Source organism: Myotis nattereri (genome assembly GCF_964212035.1).
Source record: "Myotis nattereri genome assembly, chromosome: 2".
Classification (NCBI taxonomy): Eukaryota; Metazoa; Chordata; class Mammalia; order Chiroptera; family Vespertilionidae; genus Myotis; species Myotis nattereri.
This window is the reverse complement of record NC_138076.1, coordinates 209,074,048-209,093,118: the sequence shown is the minus strand read 5'-3', so window position 1 is coordinate 209,093,118 and position 19,071 is coordinate 209,074,048. Positions and strand designations below refer to the sequence as shown.

General features: G+C 53.7%; 2 protein-coding genes across 3 annotated transcripts; one reads left to right on the top strand and one right to left on the bottom strand.

Moving 5' to 3' along the window:
* Positions 1-1,546: 1,546 nt before the first annotated feature.
* POLR2F (RNA polymerase II, I and III subunit F) lies at positions 1,547-11,497 on the bottom strand. The gene is made up of 5 exons (XM_081085137.1): positions 10,945-11,497; positions 9,315-9,384; positions 6,109-6,239; positions 2,188-2,259; positions 1,547-1,726 (listed from the first exon to the last, which is right to left on the bottom strand). The coding sequence occupies exons 1-5, from the start codon at positions 10,962-10,964 to the stop codon at positions 1,636-1,638; spliced, it is 384 nt and encodes a 127-aa protein (XP_080941263.1). The 5' UTR covers positions 10,965-11,497; the 3' UTR covers positions 1,547-1,635.
* LOC308514815 (UPF0193 protein EVG1) lies at positions 11,119-18,295 on the top strand. Of its 2 annotated transcripts, none has more exons than XM_081085135.1 (7): positions 11,119-11,358; positions 11,676-11,787; positions 12,570-12,632; positions 16,135-16,317; positions 16,995-17,126; positions 17,326-17,426; positions 17,599-18,295. In XM_081085135.1, exons 2-7 carry the CDS (start codon positions 11,685-11,687, stop codon positions 17,668-17,670), a joined length of 654 nt encoding a protein of 217 aa, XP_080941261.1. In that variant the 5' UTR covers positions 11,119-11,358; positions 11,676-11,684; the 3' UTR covers positions 17,671-18,295. The 2 variants fall into 2 exon arrangements, with proteins under 2 accessions (XP_080941261.1, XP_080941262.1); XM_081085136.1 differs by having other exon boundaries at positions 11,129-11,299.
* The last annotated feature ends 776 nt before the right edge of the window (positions 18,296-19,071 follow it).

Here is a 19,071-nt window from a genome sequence, read left to right as displayed (position 1 = left end):
TCCCAGAGAAGTCGGAAGACCTGGCTTGTTTCATCCCTTAGACTCAAGGTTCCGGATGTGCTGGGGCCTCAGTCAGGGAGTGACCACATGTAAAGAGAGAAGGAGCCAGGTGAAGAGATTATGCCCAGCCCTGGCCAGCTGAGTAGCCAGGGACTGACTCCCTGAAAGAGGAGCAGAGTGGAAAGGGGGAGGAAAAACACCCCCTTCTCCATCTCTCCTACACCCTATTCCCTAAGGGTTAACCCCCCACTCCCTTCTCTCCTCCCCCACCCAAACCCCATCTCCCTTTAATCACATCTGATACTGAGCGGCCCAGCAGGAACAAAGAGACCATTTAGAGAAACGGGGCCGAGAAAGTGACCCCCGCACTCTAGGGCGGCCGCCTGGATGCCAGCACAAAGGCGGCATTTCAGAGCTGAAATTTCAGCACCCAACTTGATTAAAGGATTCCACAGGCTTGGAGGAGGGTGAAAGGGGGTGCGAAGTCCCCTGCTCCCTGAATTAACCCTCTTCCAAGGCAGCAAACACCCCTCCTGGAACTGACCGCTCATCACTCCCACCCTGTCCAACCAGGGTGCACCCACCCCGGGGCCATGCCCGCTCCTCCTCTTCCGGGAAGGGGAGCTGACAGTAGAAGGGAGGTTAAGGCTGGTATATTCTATTCAGGGAGTCAATTTTCCCTTCTATCTCTGTTGGGGTCAATATAAACCCTCTCCCTGTCCCCCGCCCCCCAGGGAGGGAAGATCCAATGTGATTGGTCTTACCGCATGTCGGGTAAGCAAGGTGAAGAGAAGAGAACCCATTAGAACCTAGGACAGAGGGTGCGCTCCAGTCCTGATTTAAAGCCACGCCTTGCGCCCAGGAGTCCTGCTTCCCTGCCCACTATGATCCCAGCACCCATCCCAGTCAGGGCCTCAGAGGGTCACGGGCCCACACGGAACAGGAAGGACATCTTCCTGAGGCTGGGAAGGAGAGGGTATGGGTGTGGCAGACTGGGAGGCGGGCCATGGAGGACACCGTGTGGGCAGTGGCCTGAGGAGTGGGGACAAGGGGGGCAGGTGCTGGGTCCTTGCTCCAGCTGACTTGCCCAGCAGGGCTCTGCCCGGGGAGGGCGGAGATCACTGCGTCCCCAAGCTTCCTGCTGGGGCACTGCTCCTGAAAGGGGATCTGAGCCCATGATAAGAGGCTCGAGGCAGGTCCTTAGGAAACAATGGGTGGCTTGATGAGACCTGCTCTGTGATACTCCTGAGAAGGGAGAAGCCCCTGCAGCCAGTCCCCACTGGAAAGGAAATTGGGAGTTTCCATGGCAACCAGCTCCCTGGGCACAAAGGCTGGTCTGTCTGCTGGGAAGGCAGCTGAGGTGTCTCCCTGCAGCAGCCTTTGCTCTGGTGAAGGGGAGATGGAGGGAGGGATGTGGGGTAGCCACAGGGGTAAAGGCCCCTGGTGCTTCTTAAAGAGCTGACCTTCACGGGGCCACTGGGATGGGTGCAGCCTCCAGACAGCGGGGCAGAAGCTGGTGGGCACAGCAGATAGCCAGAGGCAGGGGTGGGAAGGTTGGAGAGTTTATTATTTACACGTGTAAAGGATGTGGGAACAGGAGCTGGGGTGAGGCGCAGCTGGGAAGATGACTCCAGCTCAGTCCGTGATGATGAGCTCGTCTACCCCCCAGTCTTCATAGCTCCCGTCAGGCAGGTAGCGCCGAATGATGATGGGGATCTTTCGGGCCCTGTGGCGGGGAGAAGGCACATGCACGTGAGGGCTGGAGACTCCAGCTCTGCAGCAGGAGGGGCAGACTGTCTGCAGAATGCGAGGAAAGAGAAGTCAGGGAGCCTCTTCCTGGGGCTGAGTGGGTTTTGTAGGAAAAGAACTACAATAAAAAGAACGTTCCTGCATCCCCGAGCGTGGGACAGTGGTCTGGAGGAGGAGGAAGATGGGGGCTGGGAAGGCAGGCTGCAGCAGGAACAGGGAACTCTGAGGGGCAGGAGAGGTGCTGTCTCCTCAGTGGCCTCCCCTTTGCCTGCCCCTCCTCCCTCTCCCTCCTCCTTCCTGGTGCGCTGACTCCTGAACAAGCTAAGACCCACAGGAACCATCACCGCTCCCCCAGCAGGGAGGGGGTCGGGTGCAGCAGAGAACCCAGAGGCTGCCGCCCGGGCTCTGGAGCAGCAAACCCTGATCGGGGGGACTTACTTGAGCTCTTTCATGGCGATAAGCAGGGGATCTGTCTCCCCCTCCAGCTCCACCATCACGGGGGCGCACATCCTGTGGGCACAGGGACAGGTGTTGGGGAGACGGCAAAGGCAGGGAGAAAGGTCCAACAGGAAACTGGGAGTGGGGGTGGGGCTCAGTTCACAGACAGGATTGGATGGGCACCCCCGCCCTCACCTAGAAAGGTCACCTCCCTTTTTTCTAAGAAAGGTCACCTTCTAGGCCGACAGGCATGGCGGGTGGGGAGCAGGGGTTCAGGGCACTGACAGGGACAGTATGCGAGTGGGAGCCAGCAGACCGGGTTTAAATTTTGCCTCCAAAGACACTGCATTTCTCTCTAAACTTCAGCATCCTCATGTGAAAATGAAGACAAAAAGCCCTGCCTCGCCTACAGTGACACTAGGACACGACTGGCTAACAGGCAGCGACTCACTGAGTGTCTCACCTGCTCTCAGTTCTCTGCACAGACTGTGTTATTTGAGGTGAGTATTCTATTTACTGATGAGGAAACTGAGGCACAGAGAGGTCAGAGAGTGGCAGAACCAAGATGTGAACCCCACATGCTCCTATCCACTGGGCTGTAACACCTCCCATTTATAAGCTGAGGATCCACAAACTTAAAAACAAGGGTATTGTGAATGGGACGAGAGTAAGCTTTACCCACAAGGCCTCTCTCAGGATCTTCCCCAGGGCCACTGGCAGAGTTCCCGGCACAGAGAAATGGCATGAGCAAAGGCTCCCCTTCGGATGGCCCCAACCCACCGCCCCCCCAGGCCCTGCCTCAGGGCCCAGCTCCCATTTTCCTTCTCTATCTTGGCATCACCCCTCAGAAGTCCTGCTCCTCCAGCCTCCTGCTCACCTTAATAGCACATCTCATGCTACTTGCCTGTGTTCACCCCATGTTCCCACCACACCGAACTCCTGAGGCTCCTGACAGACACTGTGTTACCTTTTTGTGTCCTCTGACCGCTCTTCCTCTCCCTACGGGCCTTGGAGAGACTCAAATGCCTCCACTCTGGGGATCATGAGCTGGACCCTCAGTGCCGGCTCACTTACACAGGCTTCTCTTGGCACCAAACCCCCTGGACTCTGACTCCTTGTGTTTCTTTGTGTGTGTTTTTTTATATATTCTATTGATTTTCCACAGAGAGGAAGGGAGAGAGATAGAGAGCTAGAAACATCGATGAGAGAGAAACACCAACCAGCTGCCTCCCGCACACCCCCCCACTGGGGATGTGCCTGCAACCCAGGCACATGCCCTTGACCGGAACCGAACCTGGGACCCTTCAGTCCGCAGGCCGATGCTCCATCCACTGAGCCAAACCAGTTTCGGCCTGACTCCTTGTTTGAAGTTTTCCACATTAGACCATGATGAGCACCTGTGGCCCAGGACACGCCCTGGCACAATGCCTGACCCACAGCACAACTGGGTGGGGTGCCAGTTCCCAGCCCACCTCCTCCAGGAAGCCACGTAATGATTCTAGCTCAGGTTTACCCTAATAGATCCGAAACCTGATCATCAGAGTTCCAGGAGAGTACACTAAAGTCAGGGTCCCAGGACCCTTTTCCAGACCCTTGGAATAGACTCTCTAGTGAGGGGGCCTGAGAACCTGCATTTACAAAGCTCCCTGCTGACTCTGGTAACCAGCCAATGCGAGAGCCACCAGTTTACACCAGATAATTTACTAATTGTATTACTAAATACTTTATTACTCCCAAAAGCCTGAAAATTTCCCAAGGGCAGAGACCAAGTGTTTAACTTGCCCTATATCCTCTCTCAGTAAGTGTTAAAGCTTTACAGAATGCGGCATATGCCTTCTTTATTTCCAGATATGAATAATTAAAGAGCATTCATTCATCCAGCCCTGCTGTGTGCATGCAATGTGCTAAGTGTGAGAGTGTGTCCTTAGGTAATTTGTCTGCACCAGAGACACCATAAAAGAACACGGCAATGATTCTTAGGAAGTGGCTGTAGTTCACGTCGCCACTAGGTGGTGCTAAGGAAAGGCGTTCGACTTCATCCAAAAACTATCCAAGAAATGTTCGTTCAGCACCTCACTGCAGGGCCGCATGCCTGGTGCTAGGGATAAGCTACAGCCCTGCTGTCCACCACTCACAGCAGCAGGGAGCCGCCGGACCGCGCCTACCCCTCCATCGGAAGGAGCACTACACACCAGCTTCGTGGGACCATGCCTTGTTCCGAAGAAAAGCAGGTCCTGGGACTCATGCTCTGAAAGTCTGTCTCCACACTTTTTAGTGCTGCCCACTGCCCACCACCCGCACACCCATCTTCTGCTCAAGGCTCCGTGACATCTTTTCCAGTCTTGTGTCCCAAGCCACTGGCCATGCCCCACCACAAGCCAAACTTGCCTGCCTCACGTGGACCCTGCCTCATGCTGTTTCTGTTCCCAGGGGCACCGTCCTTTCCGGTCCCCGCCTGAACTCACCTCCTCTGCAGTTTACTCCCTCCTCCCCATTTCTGTGCCTCTTACAAAGCTCCACACCTGCCTGCCTTGGGTTCTGGGTACTTGTGACGGGGTCCACCTCCCCCCACGCTATAAACACCTGGAAGACAGGAGGGTTGTGTCTAATTATCTTCACACCCCAACAGGTGCAAGCACAGTATCTTATTCAATGTTTGCAAGACTTAACTTACTTGAAAAATAACTTATGCATTATTCTTCCTGCCGGGTCATTTTTAGCAGAGATGAGCACTAGAGCAGCAATAAATTGCTTTGCAACAATGGAAATGTCTTCTATCTGCACTATCCATTATGGAAACCACAGCCACAGGTGACTACTGAATATAATGTGGCTGGTGAAACCAAACGGCTGAACTTTCCATTTTACTTTATTTAAAATTAAATGTTCACATGTAGATAGCAGCTACCATAACTGATGGTGGCCTACAGGATCCGGACCCAAAGACCCCAAAATGACCATATGGATCGCGGCTCTGATTTCTCCCAGACCAGCAGGTCTACTGCTGCGGAGCGGATGAGGAGCAATGTTGCCCGACCATAAAGCCCTTTATCGAGGTGGACACGGTGGCCATCTCCACCCCTGGAGGAGATCAAGTCCCAGGCTGACTGAAAACTAGGAAGGGGACAGGTGCTCCTCCAGCACGCCGAACGCCGCACGCTGGCCCCAGCTTCCTGCCCTAGTGTCCAACACTCCCTACGTGAAGCAGCCCAACTGCCAGAAATGCTTGCACACAGGCTCGTAAGAAGTCTGGGGGGGGGGGGGGCTCCTTTAGGAGACCTTCATGAGAGCAACAGTCCCAACCTGCCCTCTCTGTCCCCCGGCTTACTCCTCCCCAGGAAGGAGGAGTGACTCATCTGTCAGGGAACCTGAGCGGGGAACACAGGCATCTGGGGCCTAGCTTTTGGGGGAGTCTCTGCTCTCTGAAAGCCACCTGCCTGCAGAGAGGGGGCTTTGCAACCTTTGAAGGTGGGCTTGCACCTGCAGACACAGCCGCGGAGGCCTGCACTGTCGGAGCAGGCACTCCTCAGACATTTTCATCACCTCCTATCCAGTGGCTATCTCCTGAATCTTGTTATTCTTCAACTGGTTTCAGACTTGGAAGATAAAGGCAAGTCTGCTAATTTCAAATCCCCAGAACCCCATCACTGTTCTGTTTTCACATCTCTAGCATGGCCTCTACATGGAGGGCTCACCTACTCCTCCGGGCTGGCCATGGTCAAGAACCACCAAAAGCCCAATGGGGGTGCCACAGCCCCCCGACTAACTGGCCCACAGTGGTCTAGGGCTCTCTAAACCCACACTTTTAGCATGTGGAAGCAGGGAGAGTCTGTTTCTAGGTGCCAGGCTGGGCCACATCAACGGCTCAGAGGCTCACTGTGGCCTGACGGCTGGAAAGACAGGAAAGGGGCACACACTCACGCGATCTGGAGGGCTCGGGTGCCCAGCACGCGGGCTCGCTCATACTTGGTCATATATGGTGTGGTGATCCGCTTCTGGTTGGCCTGCGGTCGCTCTCCAGAGGGGAGGATCTCAACGTTCTCCTGGCCCTCCTGGACACCAAGGCAGAAAGAGGGAACGTCTCAGGGCGCCTTACTGAGTGAGGGGGGATGACGATGCCAACGATGACAGCCACCACCACCGCCACTGCTTGTCACTCCCCAGCAACCGTGCAGCTGCCTTCCTGACACCTCATTTAATCCTACAACAACCTCATGAGGTAGGGATGACAGTGCCATTTTAGAAGCTTGGAGAGTCAGCGAACTAGCCAAAGTCTCAGACCTAGTAAGGGAGAAGAATCATGATCAGGATTCCAAGCCAGCTGCTTCATCCAGAGGAGAGAAGCAGAGGGTCCAGAGATGGGGCTGTCCCGGAACCGCGGCCCCATACAAAGAAGCCCTGAGCACAGACGACAAATCACCCTAAGCAGGAAGCGAGGAGCAAGCATCCCATCTTCAGGTAGGATAACGGAGTGAATGGGTCAAGGAGCTAAAAAGTCAGTGAAGGCAGAAACTAGCAAACATTTTTCCATATATATACATATATTCAACAATTACTTATTAAGCATTTGTCACATGCCAGACATAATGGGTGCTGAGACAGAAAGCTAAGAGTGTCTGCTCTCAAAGAATTCACAGTCTGGGAAGGAGAAACAGTAAACAGGACAGCAGTGCTTTGAAGGTATGCAGCAAAGTTAAGCAGGTGAGGGTCATCTGACTCATGCGGGGGTTAGGAAGACAGTCCAGAGATGAGACTGGAACTAGTGTAGAATTCATTGGAGTCCCCAAGCCAACGGAAGGGAAAGACATAGAGACAGGTTGAAATGCATGTCCAAAGGACAGAGGAGGGAGAGAAGGCACTAGGTTTAGACAACTAATTGTGGAGTATGATTAGAGCAAAGGAGCACATAGGGTCGTAGGCGGGAGAATAAATTCTATAATAAAGAATTAAGTCAAATATTTACTGAGTGTTTACTACATATCAGGCAGTGTTCTAAGTTCTCGGGGACAGAGCAGGAAGGCATAAAAATTGTTCCCCTACATAGAGACTTAAAATGGCAGCAGAGTGAGTGGATGCTGCACGGACATGCTCCCAGGAACAAATTGGAAAGGCACTAAAATACAGAAAAACTTCCTGAATAATCAGCAGAAGACTCACTGGAGAGAACCCTGAGGCGCTAGGACTGAAAGTGGAGACGTGTACACATTTTAACAGTCTAAGGACCCTGGACATCCTGTAGCTCAAATGGCCCATTTTCCAGACAGAACAGGGACAGAAAATTATCTGCTCAAAGACGCGAAGCTATCGGCGACAGAGTAAACACAAACGCCAGCTCTTGATGTGGCACAAAATGGAAGAGAGAATCATTTCGCCTCATATGATTTATATGTCTGGTTAAATCCGTACTGAAATTTCTCAAATAAAATGTCATAAATGGAAACACTGATGAAAGTATTTGACCATAAATTTACTGACAGGTGTTTCTACAAAATAAAATGTGTTCTGATTAAAAAAAAAAAATTCTTCCCCTATGGAGCTTATATTATAATGAGAAGAGATAATAAAATTAATACGTAAAGTGTACAGTATGACAACAGAGAAAAAAGACAGGAAGTGCCAGGGCAGTGATGTGGAAGGAAGGGGAGGATGCTGCAAGTTCAATAGGATGGTCACAGAGGCCTCAGTGAGATGACCTGGACAGACCTGAAGGAGGCGAGAAGCAGGTCATGGGGATAGCTTAGGGAAAAGTGTTCCTGGAAGAGGGAACAGCATGATCAAAGTCCTAAGCAGGAATCTGCCTGGCATGACAGGGGCAGCAAGAAGAGATAAGGTCACAGAGGGAGCGAGTGGCCAGGCCATGGAGAACCTTGGACATCTTTTTGGCATTTACTGTGAATGGATGGGAAACCACTGGATGAGGGTTCTGAGCAGAAGAGAGAGACAATCTGACTTAACATTTAAAATGACCACTCTGGATACTCAGTTGAGAATATTCTGAGGGGCAAGGGCAGAAGCAAAGAGCAAGGAAGACCAATAGTAATCAATCAGGTAAGAAAGACGACTGGCAGCAGAAAGGCAATCAGGGCAGAATGAAGGCAGGAAAACCAGGAACACAATTTCTGCAGTAATGATGGTGAAAAACAATAAAGATCTAAACCAGGCTAAGCCCTGGGTATATAGAAAGGGACCAGAGCTAACCCACAGGTAGGAGGCAAAGCCGACAGGACAGGAATGGAAGGGGACCGGAGGGTGAGGAAGGAGGTGTCTGACACAGTGAACAGGTACCTGGGAGAGAAAATTCAAAGAGGGGCTTCAGCTTCCAAGCCTAAGAAAGTCAAGGGACCACTCTGTCCAGGAGACATAAAGCACCTCTTCCTGGATCAGTCACGCAAGAGGGAGAGCCCTATTCTATTCACGAAGCCAGTCACCCATCCACCTAGCCGCTCAAGCCAGACACCTAGGAGTCATCCTTGTCATCTCCCACTTTCTCAGCCCATAGCCAATCCACCAAAATATCTTTCATCTGTTTCTCATCACTGACACCTGCAGTGCCCAAGTCCAAGCTACAGGCCTCTCCCCGGAGGTCTATGAGAGCTTCCTAGTTGGTCTCTCTCTTTTACTCTTGTTCCTCCCCAATTCGCTCCTTACTCTGAGGCCAGAATGCTCTTTCTAAAGGGCAAACTGGATCATGCCACTCCCTTGCTCAAAACTCCTCAGTGGCTTCCCGCTACCTTTAGGCTATGAAATCTGCCTGATCTGGGCCCTTCTCTTCCAGCTTTATCCCAGGTCACCCCTCCCCCCCTTGCTCCTATGTGCCCCCACCCTGCAGAGCACCTGGTGCATAATAAACATTCAACACCTTTGTTGAATGAATGAAGGTAACATTTCACCTATCAGTGAACTAACAGTCCCAGAAGCCATGGGCTGTGATCCAAATGGACAAAAGCCTTGGGACCCACCCTGTAGAGCTTCTCCACCACACCCAGGACTGGAACTCTGCTCACTCTAACTGGGGGTGCTTGTGGCAGGGGCACAAACAGGAGGCAGGTGCATTCGGGGAGCCATCACTGGCCAGGCCATCTGGCAGCCTGGGCTGCAGAAGAGAGAGCCCAGGGTTAACTACTGACCTCCTCAGCATTCTCCAAGTCATCGAGTCCTTCATCCTCCTCCACATCATCAAAGTCGTCGCCATCAAAACTGTCCAAGAAGAGACCAGTTAGTTAGAGCATCACTTAATCGAATCGAAGAGGGCATGGGGTGTCTCAGCCAACACTGAGGGGGCGCTCGATAAATATCTACTTAATGAGTGAATCACACTTGTGTTCAAACCTACTCCCATCAGCCCCCCAAAGTGTGCCGGGACTCATGCATCCTCTCTCTACTGGATCATTCCCATCAGCATGGAAACATGTAGCTACTGCCCCACCTTAAAAAACAAACAAAACTTCTCTATGCTCTCCCCATGGAGCCCATTTCCATGCTCCCCTTGGGAACAAAATTCATGGAAGAGTTGTCAACGCCATGGATTCCCATCCTTCTCTTCTTATTCTGTCTTAATCTCACTCCAAGAAGATGCCCACCTCCATAACTCCCTCAAAACCACTGCTTCTTTCGAGCGTGTTAATGATGTCCGTGTTGCTACATCCAATGGACTGTTCATGTTCTCACTGAGCTTGGCCTCCCAGTTGGCACCCTAGGCCACTCCCTCTCCCTCAATACCCTCTCCTCACTCTCTTGGCGTGTCCCCGCCTCACGGGCTGCTCCTTCCCAGTCTCCTCGGCAGGTTTCCCCTCTTTTCCCCCCCAGCACCCCTCCTGGGATGCTCTAACTGCCCATGGGGCCCAGCGAGCAGGAAGGGCGGGAGCCAAAAGCATCGCCCAAGGGTGGGCACAGAAAGGCTCAGGCCCAGGGTCCAGCAGGCACCTCCTCTTCTCCACGGACACTCCCCTGATGACCTCACCTGCTTCTTCGTTTGGAATAATATGCTTATGCTGACCAAGCCCCTATTTTCATCTTCAGAACAGACCTCTCCTTGGACACCCCCCTCCCACACACACATACACACACATCAGAACATCATTCTGGCCTTCGCTTCAAAATAAATCCGGAACTCAAGCCACGGCTCACGACCTCTACTACCTCTACTCCTACTGCCCTCGTACACGCCACCGCCTTCTCAGCCAGGCGCCGGCACCTGCAGGCCGTCCTCACCCCTGCGGTGCTTCTGCAGAGCAGGTCCTCACCTAACATCGTGGACAGCTCCTGCGACTTGAAGCAGAACAATGTGCGGACACCCATGCTACAACCATCGGCTGATACAGGCAGGAGTGCCGCTCCTACAGCATCTCACCGACGCTGAAACAAAACTTTATTCGAGGCCCTGCCTCAGCTCACAGGATGCTGTCGCATCTGTCCATGGGCCGTCCCCTCTTCTAGAAAGGGAGCACGTGGGGATCGGGGACTATGCCTAATGCACCGCAATGGTGCCAACCAAGGCACAGCGCCCGGCTCGGCGGAAGTCGGCTGAAGGCGCCTGTGCACGGATCCTCTCTGGACCCTCGAGCCCGAGCCTTCCTGTGCCCCACCTCGGGCTATGCTCTCCGCCCTCGCGGCTCCAGCACCGCGGGCCCCCTCGGCAGCCCAGGTCCCCTCAGATTCTGCTCCTCGACTCCTGGCTCCCCAGCCTCCCTCGACCCAGGTTCCCGCTTCACCCGCCCCTGCCGAGGACCCGCCAAAGCATTTCGCTCCCTCACTCACTTGTCCTCGTTGTCTGACATGACGCCCGCGCCGCAGCGACCCGGATCCGCGCCCCGCACCCGCGCGCGGAGCCCCACAAACCGCGCGCCTCCGCCTCGCTCAGCGCCACGCGTTCTCTGCGCCTGCGCGGTAACCCGGAAGCGGGTTATCACTACCAGAAGGCGGGCCCGTGCTGTAGGTGTGCGCGCATGCGCCGAATAGCTGGCGCGCTCGTTACCATGGTAGCCAGAGCGTCTAGCGGCCCGCTCCGTGCACCAGGATCTCAGAGTATTTCCGCTGGGCCTCCGCGCGGTGCCGCGGTAGAACCGTGATTACGGTCTTCGGTTCTCGGAGCCCAGCCACCGCTGGGGACGGGGTGGGTCCCAGCCGTCGCTGTCTGCGTGGGGCCCCACCCAACCGGCGTCTTACTTTAGGGTGAGGTTTCAATTTGGGCGTAACACCTAAGGCACTGTCGTGAGCACGGCTATCGGAGGCCCCCTTCCTAGGGCATTCCTGCCACGGACACCGGGTCAAGATGAGGTCTCTGTTCACGTGTGTGCATCTGCCTGCGTATCTGCTCGGGTGGAAGGATAGGGCACTGTCGCAATAGTGGAGGGCGGCGTCACAATTCTAATGGGACTGGACTGCTCCCAGACTTTCCTGGTGTTGGGCTAGGGGCGGGGTAGGGGGGGGGCTGGAGTAGAGATTGGACCTGGGAGACGGCTGTGTCACCGCGCTTTTATCCTCCGCAGGGCCCTCCCATGGCTTCCCAGGATAGGGTAAAGACAGTGACCAAAGGAACGGGCTTCTGTCGCTGCCCCAAGCAGACCACTTACACCCTTGGAACCTGCGAGCTCCTCAGAGGTTAGTACTACGCTTCAAGGACAGGGTAAGAGCGGTAGCAGTTATCCTCTGAAACTCAGGTCTCCCCTACGTGACCTGTGGCTTCGTCATTGCTATTTTCATTTTACAGAGGAGAAGCCTTGGGTTCAGGAAGGTTCAGGTCCTACAACTTATTTGCAAGTGGCCAAAAGTCAAAGAATAAAGGATTTCAGAGTAGATCATTCTTGTGCATTCCTTAGATCGAACTTTCTGCTTCCTCCCCCCCACCCCCAGCCCCACCCCCACCCCCAACAACAACTGTTCTGTGCCCTCACCTTACCAAATACCTTTTCTTCATTGGACTCAGCATAACCTGTAGTCAGATATTCAGCGTGTCTCATTGGATCAGTATCCTACACCCCTAGCCCGGGAACTCTGTCAGGGTACGGTTGTTCCTGTTTGGGCTCCCTAGTGTAGCTCCAGTGCCTGGCACATGCTTAGTGAATACTTGCTCATTCATTCATGCATGCGTTCCTTCACTCAATGAAAAACATTTAAAAGCCCACCATGTGCTTTGTTCTAGGTGGTGAGGATACAGCATTAAAAAAAAAGAAGAAAAAAACAGCAAAAATTTTTGCTCTCATGGAGCAACTATTTTAGTGGGAGGGTAACAAAATCTATAGAGCTGTGGTGACGAGTGCTAAGAGAGGGAGTGCTTGGGTGCAGAATGGTGGGAGGAGGTGACAATTTTGCATTTCAGGGGTGAGAGATGAAGGCTTCTGCCCGCAGCCCAGGTGGCCCGACTCAAGTGCTTTCTCTTGCAGTGATGATGAAGGAATCCAAACTGACTAAGTTCCAACAGCGGCACATCATGGACACCATGAAAAGTAAGGGTCAGTCCACAGAGGCTTGCTGGACAGAGGGGTTCGGGGCCACCTTTTTAGTGCTCTTCCATCTTAAGGAGTAGTGGGCATCCTTTTCAAAGACCAAAACAGTACAGCGTGCTATTTTTTATCTTGCCCCTGGGGAACTGACCTTGAGGGGCTTTTGTTACTCCCTCCTGACATTCATCCTGGCACAACCAGCTTCCTGCAGTCCCGCTCTAGCCAGCCTCCCCAGGAGATCACAGAGCAATTGGAACTTTTTGCCCAGCCAAAATCGTCTCAAAACTGTCATGTCTGCCATCTGTTCCTCCCTGTTACACACATGCCATAGAGCTCCCCAGAGGAGAGAGCTGTGTATGTATGTGTCTTGTTGTTTTATCCATTCATAGCTTAGCTAGCAGAAACAAGAATTCCAACGTGGGAAGACTATGCAAAGCCTTTGCACTGCTCACCTCTGACCACAAATTGTAGTATTTGGCGGGGGGGGGGGGGGCACTAAGATCTTGTAAGCAACCTCACTTTCTGAGATTCAACTGAATCAACATTTAATGGATCAGAACAGAGTCCTGGAAAGTTGCCTTTAAGAAACAGAATGCCAGCCCTGGCTGGTGTGGCTCACTTGGTTGGAACGGCATCTGGTACCAAAAGGTGGCAGGTTCGATCCCCAGTCAGGATCATCCATTGATGGTTCTCTCTCCCTTTCTCTCTCTCAAATCAATAAGAGAGGGAGAGAGAGAGAGAGAGAGAGAGAGAGAGAGAGAGAGAGAGAGCCAGAGCAAGCTTGACCATTTTACTTGATTCTATCAAAAGCTATCGCCTTCTCTGAAGAAAGAATGTGTGTATCGGGAGGGCATCTGATTAACCACAGAAGCATAGGGAAGGGAGAGTCAGGGAGGCAGATAAAGGCAGCATCTGTTCAGCACCGGCTGGGGAGGGAGGGAGGATCCATCAGGCCAGGTCCTGGGTCAGATGTCCTTCCTTATTGTGGGCAAGGGCAACTCAGGCTGCCAGAGCCGAGTGCCATAGCACATCTGAGTCATAACTGAGTCTCCACAGTCAGCAGCATATAATAAATGGTGTCCCCTGTCACACAACTACAGAGACTGTCCTAGAATGCCACTAAGAGTCAATGCCAGAAGACCAAGGATTACGTCTGCCTTGTTCACTGGGGTAGCCCCAGCACCCAGGTGCTCAATATTTATTGAAGGATTAGTGGTTAGGCCAGGGGTGGGCAAACTTTTTGACTCGAGGGCCACAATGGGTTCTTAAACTGGACCGGAGGGCCGGAACAAAAGCGTGGATGGAGTGTTTGTGTGAACTAATATAAATTCAAAGTAAACATCATTACATAAAAGGGTATAGTCTTTTTTTTTTCAATAGTTTTATTCATTTCAAACGGGCCGGATCCAGCCCGCGGGCCGTAGTTTGCCCACGGCTGGGTTAGGCCAACACAAGTAACTGGCTCACCTGGCAGTGTTATTCCCCTTAGAGGTTTGGGTTTTTTAATTGCCCCGAGCATTGCTGTTGAATCTGCTTTCTTCTGGACTCTCTTTACTTCTCTCCTCTTATTCAAATCCTACTGTTGTTCTGAGCCTTGTTTCAAATTCTGTTGCAAGCCACACATTTCTCTCCTTTACCTGAACTCCCAGAATTACTCGGGCCATAATTATTTGCTGAGAATCGACCAAAGGAAGAGGGAGCATCTGGCACTGGACAGGCAGAAATAGGGAGTGGAGGGAGCAGGGGGACATTCTAGGAAGCACAGCATCACTTTATTAAATCACTTTTTTTAATATGTTTTATTGAATTTTTTTTACAGAGAGGAAGGGAGAGGGATAGAGAGCCAGAAACATCAATGAGAGAGAAACATCGTCTACCAGCTGCCTCCTGCACACTCCCCGCCAGGGATGTGCCCGCAACCCAGGTACATGCCCTTGACCGGAATCGAACCTGGGACTCTTCAATCCACAGGCCGACGCTCTATCCACTGAGCCAAACCGTTTAGGGCCACAGCATCACTTTAGAAGAGACGCAGAGCGCCGTGTGAAGGGAAGGTCAATGCGAAACACTGGCAGCTCCGTCCTTCCAGACCCCACATCTGACCCATCAGCCAGCCCTTCGCTTGACCTTCAGCCCATATCCTGACCGCCTCTGCCCTTGGCCCCCAACACTGTATTATATTTTCAACAGCAACCAAGAGGATCATGTCATTCCTCTGCTCAGAGCCCTCCGATGGCTTCCAACCTCACACAGAGTAAGAGCCAGTCTTTCCAGAGGCCTACGGGGCCCTGTCCTTCTCGTGTCTCCCATGACCTCTGACCTCTACTCCCACCACACCCCCCTTGCTCACGGCTTTCCTGGCACCCTCGCCTCCTGGCTGTTCTCAGACATTCCAGGCACATTCCCACCCCAGGGCCTTTGCTCTCGCTGCTCCCCTGCCTCCAGTGCTCTTCCCTCACCACGGTCGGGTCTTTCCTCTTCATGAGGGCGTCCCTGGCCACCCGACTTAAATTGTGAGTCCTGCTGTCACACACTGTACGCTCCACCACCTAACATACTACGGATTTTATTTTCCCTTATTCCACACCCCAGATGCGGGCGCCTCGAAGGCAGGACTTTGTCTCTCTGGTTACCACTTTCCCCGCAGTGGTCTGGGCCTGGCACAGAGTAGATGCTCATTATGTATTTGCCGGGTGGATGATAGAAGGTGGAATAGGTGGACGGGCCAGATCCAAACAGGGCCGGCCTAGCGGAGGAGCCCCAGGTCTGGGCCGGGACCGTGAGACAGATTTGTGTCTGTTACCATCCAAACCATCCCTCCTTCCCTGTGGACCAAGCAGGTTTTAGGAATCCATCTATCGAAATAAAAGCACCAGTACGAAGGCTTGGTGTGCGAGAATGTTTATTGCAGTGTTGTTTGAAGTAGTAAAAATAAAAACAGCCTGAATTTCTGAAATGCGGAGACTAGTTGAATATATGATGTAGCCATCGTAAGGACTAGTATGCAGCTGTAAAAAATAAGTTACATAGCTCTGACGGGTTTGGCTCAGTGGATAGAGCGTCGGCCTGCGGACTAAAGGGTCCCAGGTTCGATTCCAGTCAAGGGCATGTACCTTGGTTTCGGGCACATCCCCAGTGGTGGGTGTGCAGGAGGCAGCTGATGGATGTTTCTAGCTATCCTTCTCCCTTCCTCTCTGTAAAAAATCAATTAAAATATATTTTAAAAAATAAGTTACATGTAAATGGAGTGATCTGGAAAGAGATCCGTGAAACACTGTTAAGTGAAGAGTGTTATGGAATGTAGCGCAGTGTGGTCCATTGTATGAGCATGTTTATATAGTATCATACAGAACGGACGAGACCGCCAAATTGCTACCATTGCAGAGGGAGGCTGGGAGGGAAGGAGGGAAGACTCTTCTGCACTGTTAGCCTCATTATAAAAGGTGCCAATTTATAAATTGATACAAATCCAGGGGACCCCCCACCCCAACCTTTTCCTCCCCAGAAGGAGAAGCTCTGCCCCTGTACTGCAGCCCGACATCCAGCCAGAGGGTCTTCCCTGCCAAGCAGCCGGCCTCAGCCGTCTGCCTGCCTCCCATCCTGGCGGCCCGGTCCCAGCTCCGGCCTGCCAGCATGTGCCAGGCCAATGGGGCCTACAGCCGGGAGCAGTTCAAGCCTCGAGCCACCCGTAAGTGAGAGGGCCTGGGCCAGAGCCCCTCTTACCCCCGTCCACGAGGGACAGGGGGTTGCGGGAGATGAGCAGAGCAGGTGAGCACGAACCTACTCAGATTCCCCCGCTGTTGGCGCCAATGCTCTTGAGCCTTGGCACGTTAGCCGGGGAGCGTTCAGGGTGCAGCAGAACAGGTTGTCCTTTTTCAAAAATTTTCCAGAATGCTCTTCAACAATTAACTGGATTCTCTCCATCTCTGATGAGTGGCCGGCCATCAGACCTCATGGCCACGGCTCTCTCAGGCTGACACGGTGCCTCAAATACAGCTCTCTGCACCCCAGCCTGCTCCAGGGAGCCCTCATCCCCTTCCTCCGTGGCACGTCACAGAACTCTGGGCCCAGACCCCGCTACACTGCACACAGGTTGCCATGTGGCGGTCACTGAGTTTTCTTACCTTGCGCTGCACCAAAGCCGCGTGTGGGTTCGGACGAAGCTCTCTTCTTGGTTCTTCCCATCCCTTTCCCTGCCTATCCGGACAAGGCAGGCTCAGGAGCGCGTGGCTAGACGGTGCCGGGATTGCAGAAGCCGCCTCCATGTTCCCCGGGCACCTTGGAGCGAGCATGCCCAGTTGGGAACACCGGCCATGAACCGGGGTGCCCTCCGTGCCTTAACTAGGCCTTTTCTGGGCCTTACAGGAGATCTGGAGAAGGAGAAGCGAAGACTCCAGGACATCTTTGCCGCCGGGAAGGACAAGGAGGAACGGAAAAGGAAGCCCCGTGCTGTGCAGCGGAAGGACCCAGCCCCCGAGCCGGACCGGTTTGAAGAACGTGAGCCCGGATGGGCCAGTTGGCGCTGGGGAGGGGAGGGAGGGGCCCAGAACCAGGAAGGGCTGACCCCTGAGGGCTAACCAGTCACGATGTGACTACAGGACTGCTTCCTCCACCAAGAGGCAGTCCCTGCCCCCCCCCACCAGGAGCCTGACGGCCCCCATCGCCCTGAACGATGACCACCCTTCTCTCTGTCCAGTGGTCAAGGAGATCCAGGAGAGGAGAGACTTCCTGGCGGAGATGGAGGCCCTGGGCCGGGCCAGACAGTACCGAGGGCTCATCCTCACGGAGATCTCCCAGGTAGGGGCAGCCGCAGATGGTGGCGGGGATGTGGCACCATGAGAACCATGAGGTCCGTGTAGAAAGGAAGGGCCGGCTGTGGCTGAGGCTGGCGGAGTCCAGCTCTGGCCTCGTCTGTGTTGGCGCCTGGAGCTCCTGCCCTGATGCCCAGCTTTCCCTGCTGCCCTTGCAGAAACTACGGGAAATGGAGGACATTGACCACCAGAGGAGCAAGGAACTCAGGAAGGCTCTGGCCACCGCCTAGTCCGTCTCCAGGGGCGGAGCAGCCCAGCCTTGACCACTGGGGCCCACCCCGTTGCCAAGCAGGGACATGCCCAGGTCAGCCCACCCACTCAGGCCTCCAGCCATGTCAGATGGTCATACAGCACTGCCCTAGCCTAGGGTGCAGGCTACCCAGGCATACACAGCACCCTATAAAATGGACGTCAGAGAATGATTCTTCCCGAGACTGCACCCAGGGGTCCTGGGTCAGCTGTGCCTCTTGAGGTCCAGTTTCTCTCTCTCTCTCTCTCTCTCTCTCTCTCTCTCTCTCTCTCTCTCACACACACACACACACACACACACACACACACACACACACAAGGCTTTGACTCTTTCCTTGGGGAAAGAGCCCCATTCAGAGTGAAGGCAAGGCCCGTCTCCCCATCGTGGACAAACGTCTGAGGGCAGCCACAGGCCCGCGTCCCCCCACCTGCCTCGCTGCGTCCCCATGGTTAGTCTTCTGAACTCGGGAATGAACATGGCTCCTTTCTTCCCACCTGTCTTAGGGCCTGCTTCTTTGACTTCTTATAGCCTTAGGCAAATGTTTAACCACTACGATGAATTGGCCAATAAAACACATTTAACGCAGGTCATGACACATTACACACACCGTTTTGTTTCCAGAGGGATAAGGCTTATTTGTTCAAGGAGTTAGACTTTTTCAAGCATGTTTCCAGCTGTTTGCATATTTCAAGTGGAAGTGGCAACGAACCTCTTGAGCGCCCCCTAGCGGGCACTGTGGCAGGTGCTGGATTCCTCCCGCAGCCATTCTCTCCGTACCCGCCCTCCACCACGCTGCAAAAACCAAGGTCACGTCGCTAGCAAGCAGCCGACTCTGGGTTAAGTCAGCTTTGCGTCTTTCCACCAAACCCACGGTTCCGGCCCCGGCCTCAGCTCCGACCCTCACCTGTGAGGCCCAGCCTCAAAGGAGGCGTCTGCCCAGCACGGCAGCCCGGGCGGGCACACTGCGCGGCCCCCACGGCTTTGGCAATCACCAGCCCTCCGGTCCCCGGCAGTCTGTCATTTCCCATCTCCGTGAATCAAAATATTTTGGAAATGTCCAGCAGCCCTCCCACCCGGGAGTCATATAACCCTGCAGGCCACATGACCCAAGTTTTGTTTGTAGGGTAAACTCCACCTGCAGCCTCAAACAGATCAGGGAGGGGGGCCAGCCAGATCAAGGGCTGGTTCTGGAATATTCCACGGGAAGCCTGTGTCCACCCGCCCTCCGGAACCTGAGGCCAGAGGGCGCAACATGACAAGACCCGTCCTCCCCCACAGCGGCCCCACCGCATGGCCCCGAGGCAGCAAACTGGAACCCAGGATACATTCAGCCTGCCCTCGATTTAATTTCAGATCAGTTGCCAACATTACAAATCACACA

Bases quoted from the DNA above. Each gene is read 5' to 3' on its own strand.
- LOC308514815 (XM_081085135.1), top strand. From the start codon at position 11,685: ATGGCTTCCCAGGATAGGGTAAAGACAGTGACCAAAGGAACGGGCTTC. The intron at 17,127-17,325 runs GTGAGCCCGGAT...CTCTCTGTCCAG, and splicing joins GCCGGACCGGTTTGAAGAAC to TGGTCAAGGAGATCCAGGAG. The intron at 17,427-17,598 runs GTAGGGGCAGCC...CTGCCCTTGCAG, and splicing joins TCCTCACGGAGATCTCCCAG to AAACTACGGGAAATGGAGGA.
- POLR2F (XM_081085137.1), bottom strand. From the start codon at position 10,964: ATGTCAGACAACGAGGACAA. The intron at 6,240-9,314 runs GTCAGTAGTTAA...CTTGGTGTCCAG, and splicing joins ACTTGGAGAATGCTGAGGAG to GAGGGCCAGGAGAACGTTGA. The intron at 1,727-2,187 runs GTAAGTCCCCCC...TCCCCGCCACAG, and splicing joins ATCGCCATGAAAGAGCTCAA to GGCCCGAAAGATCCCCATCA.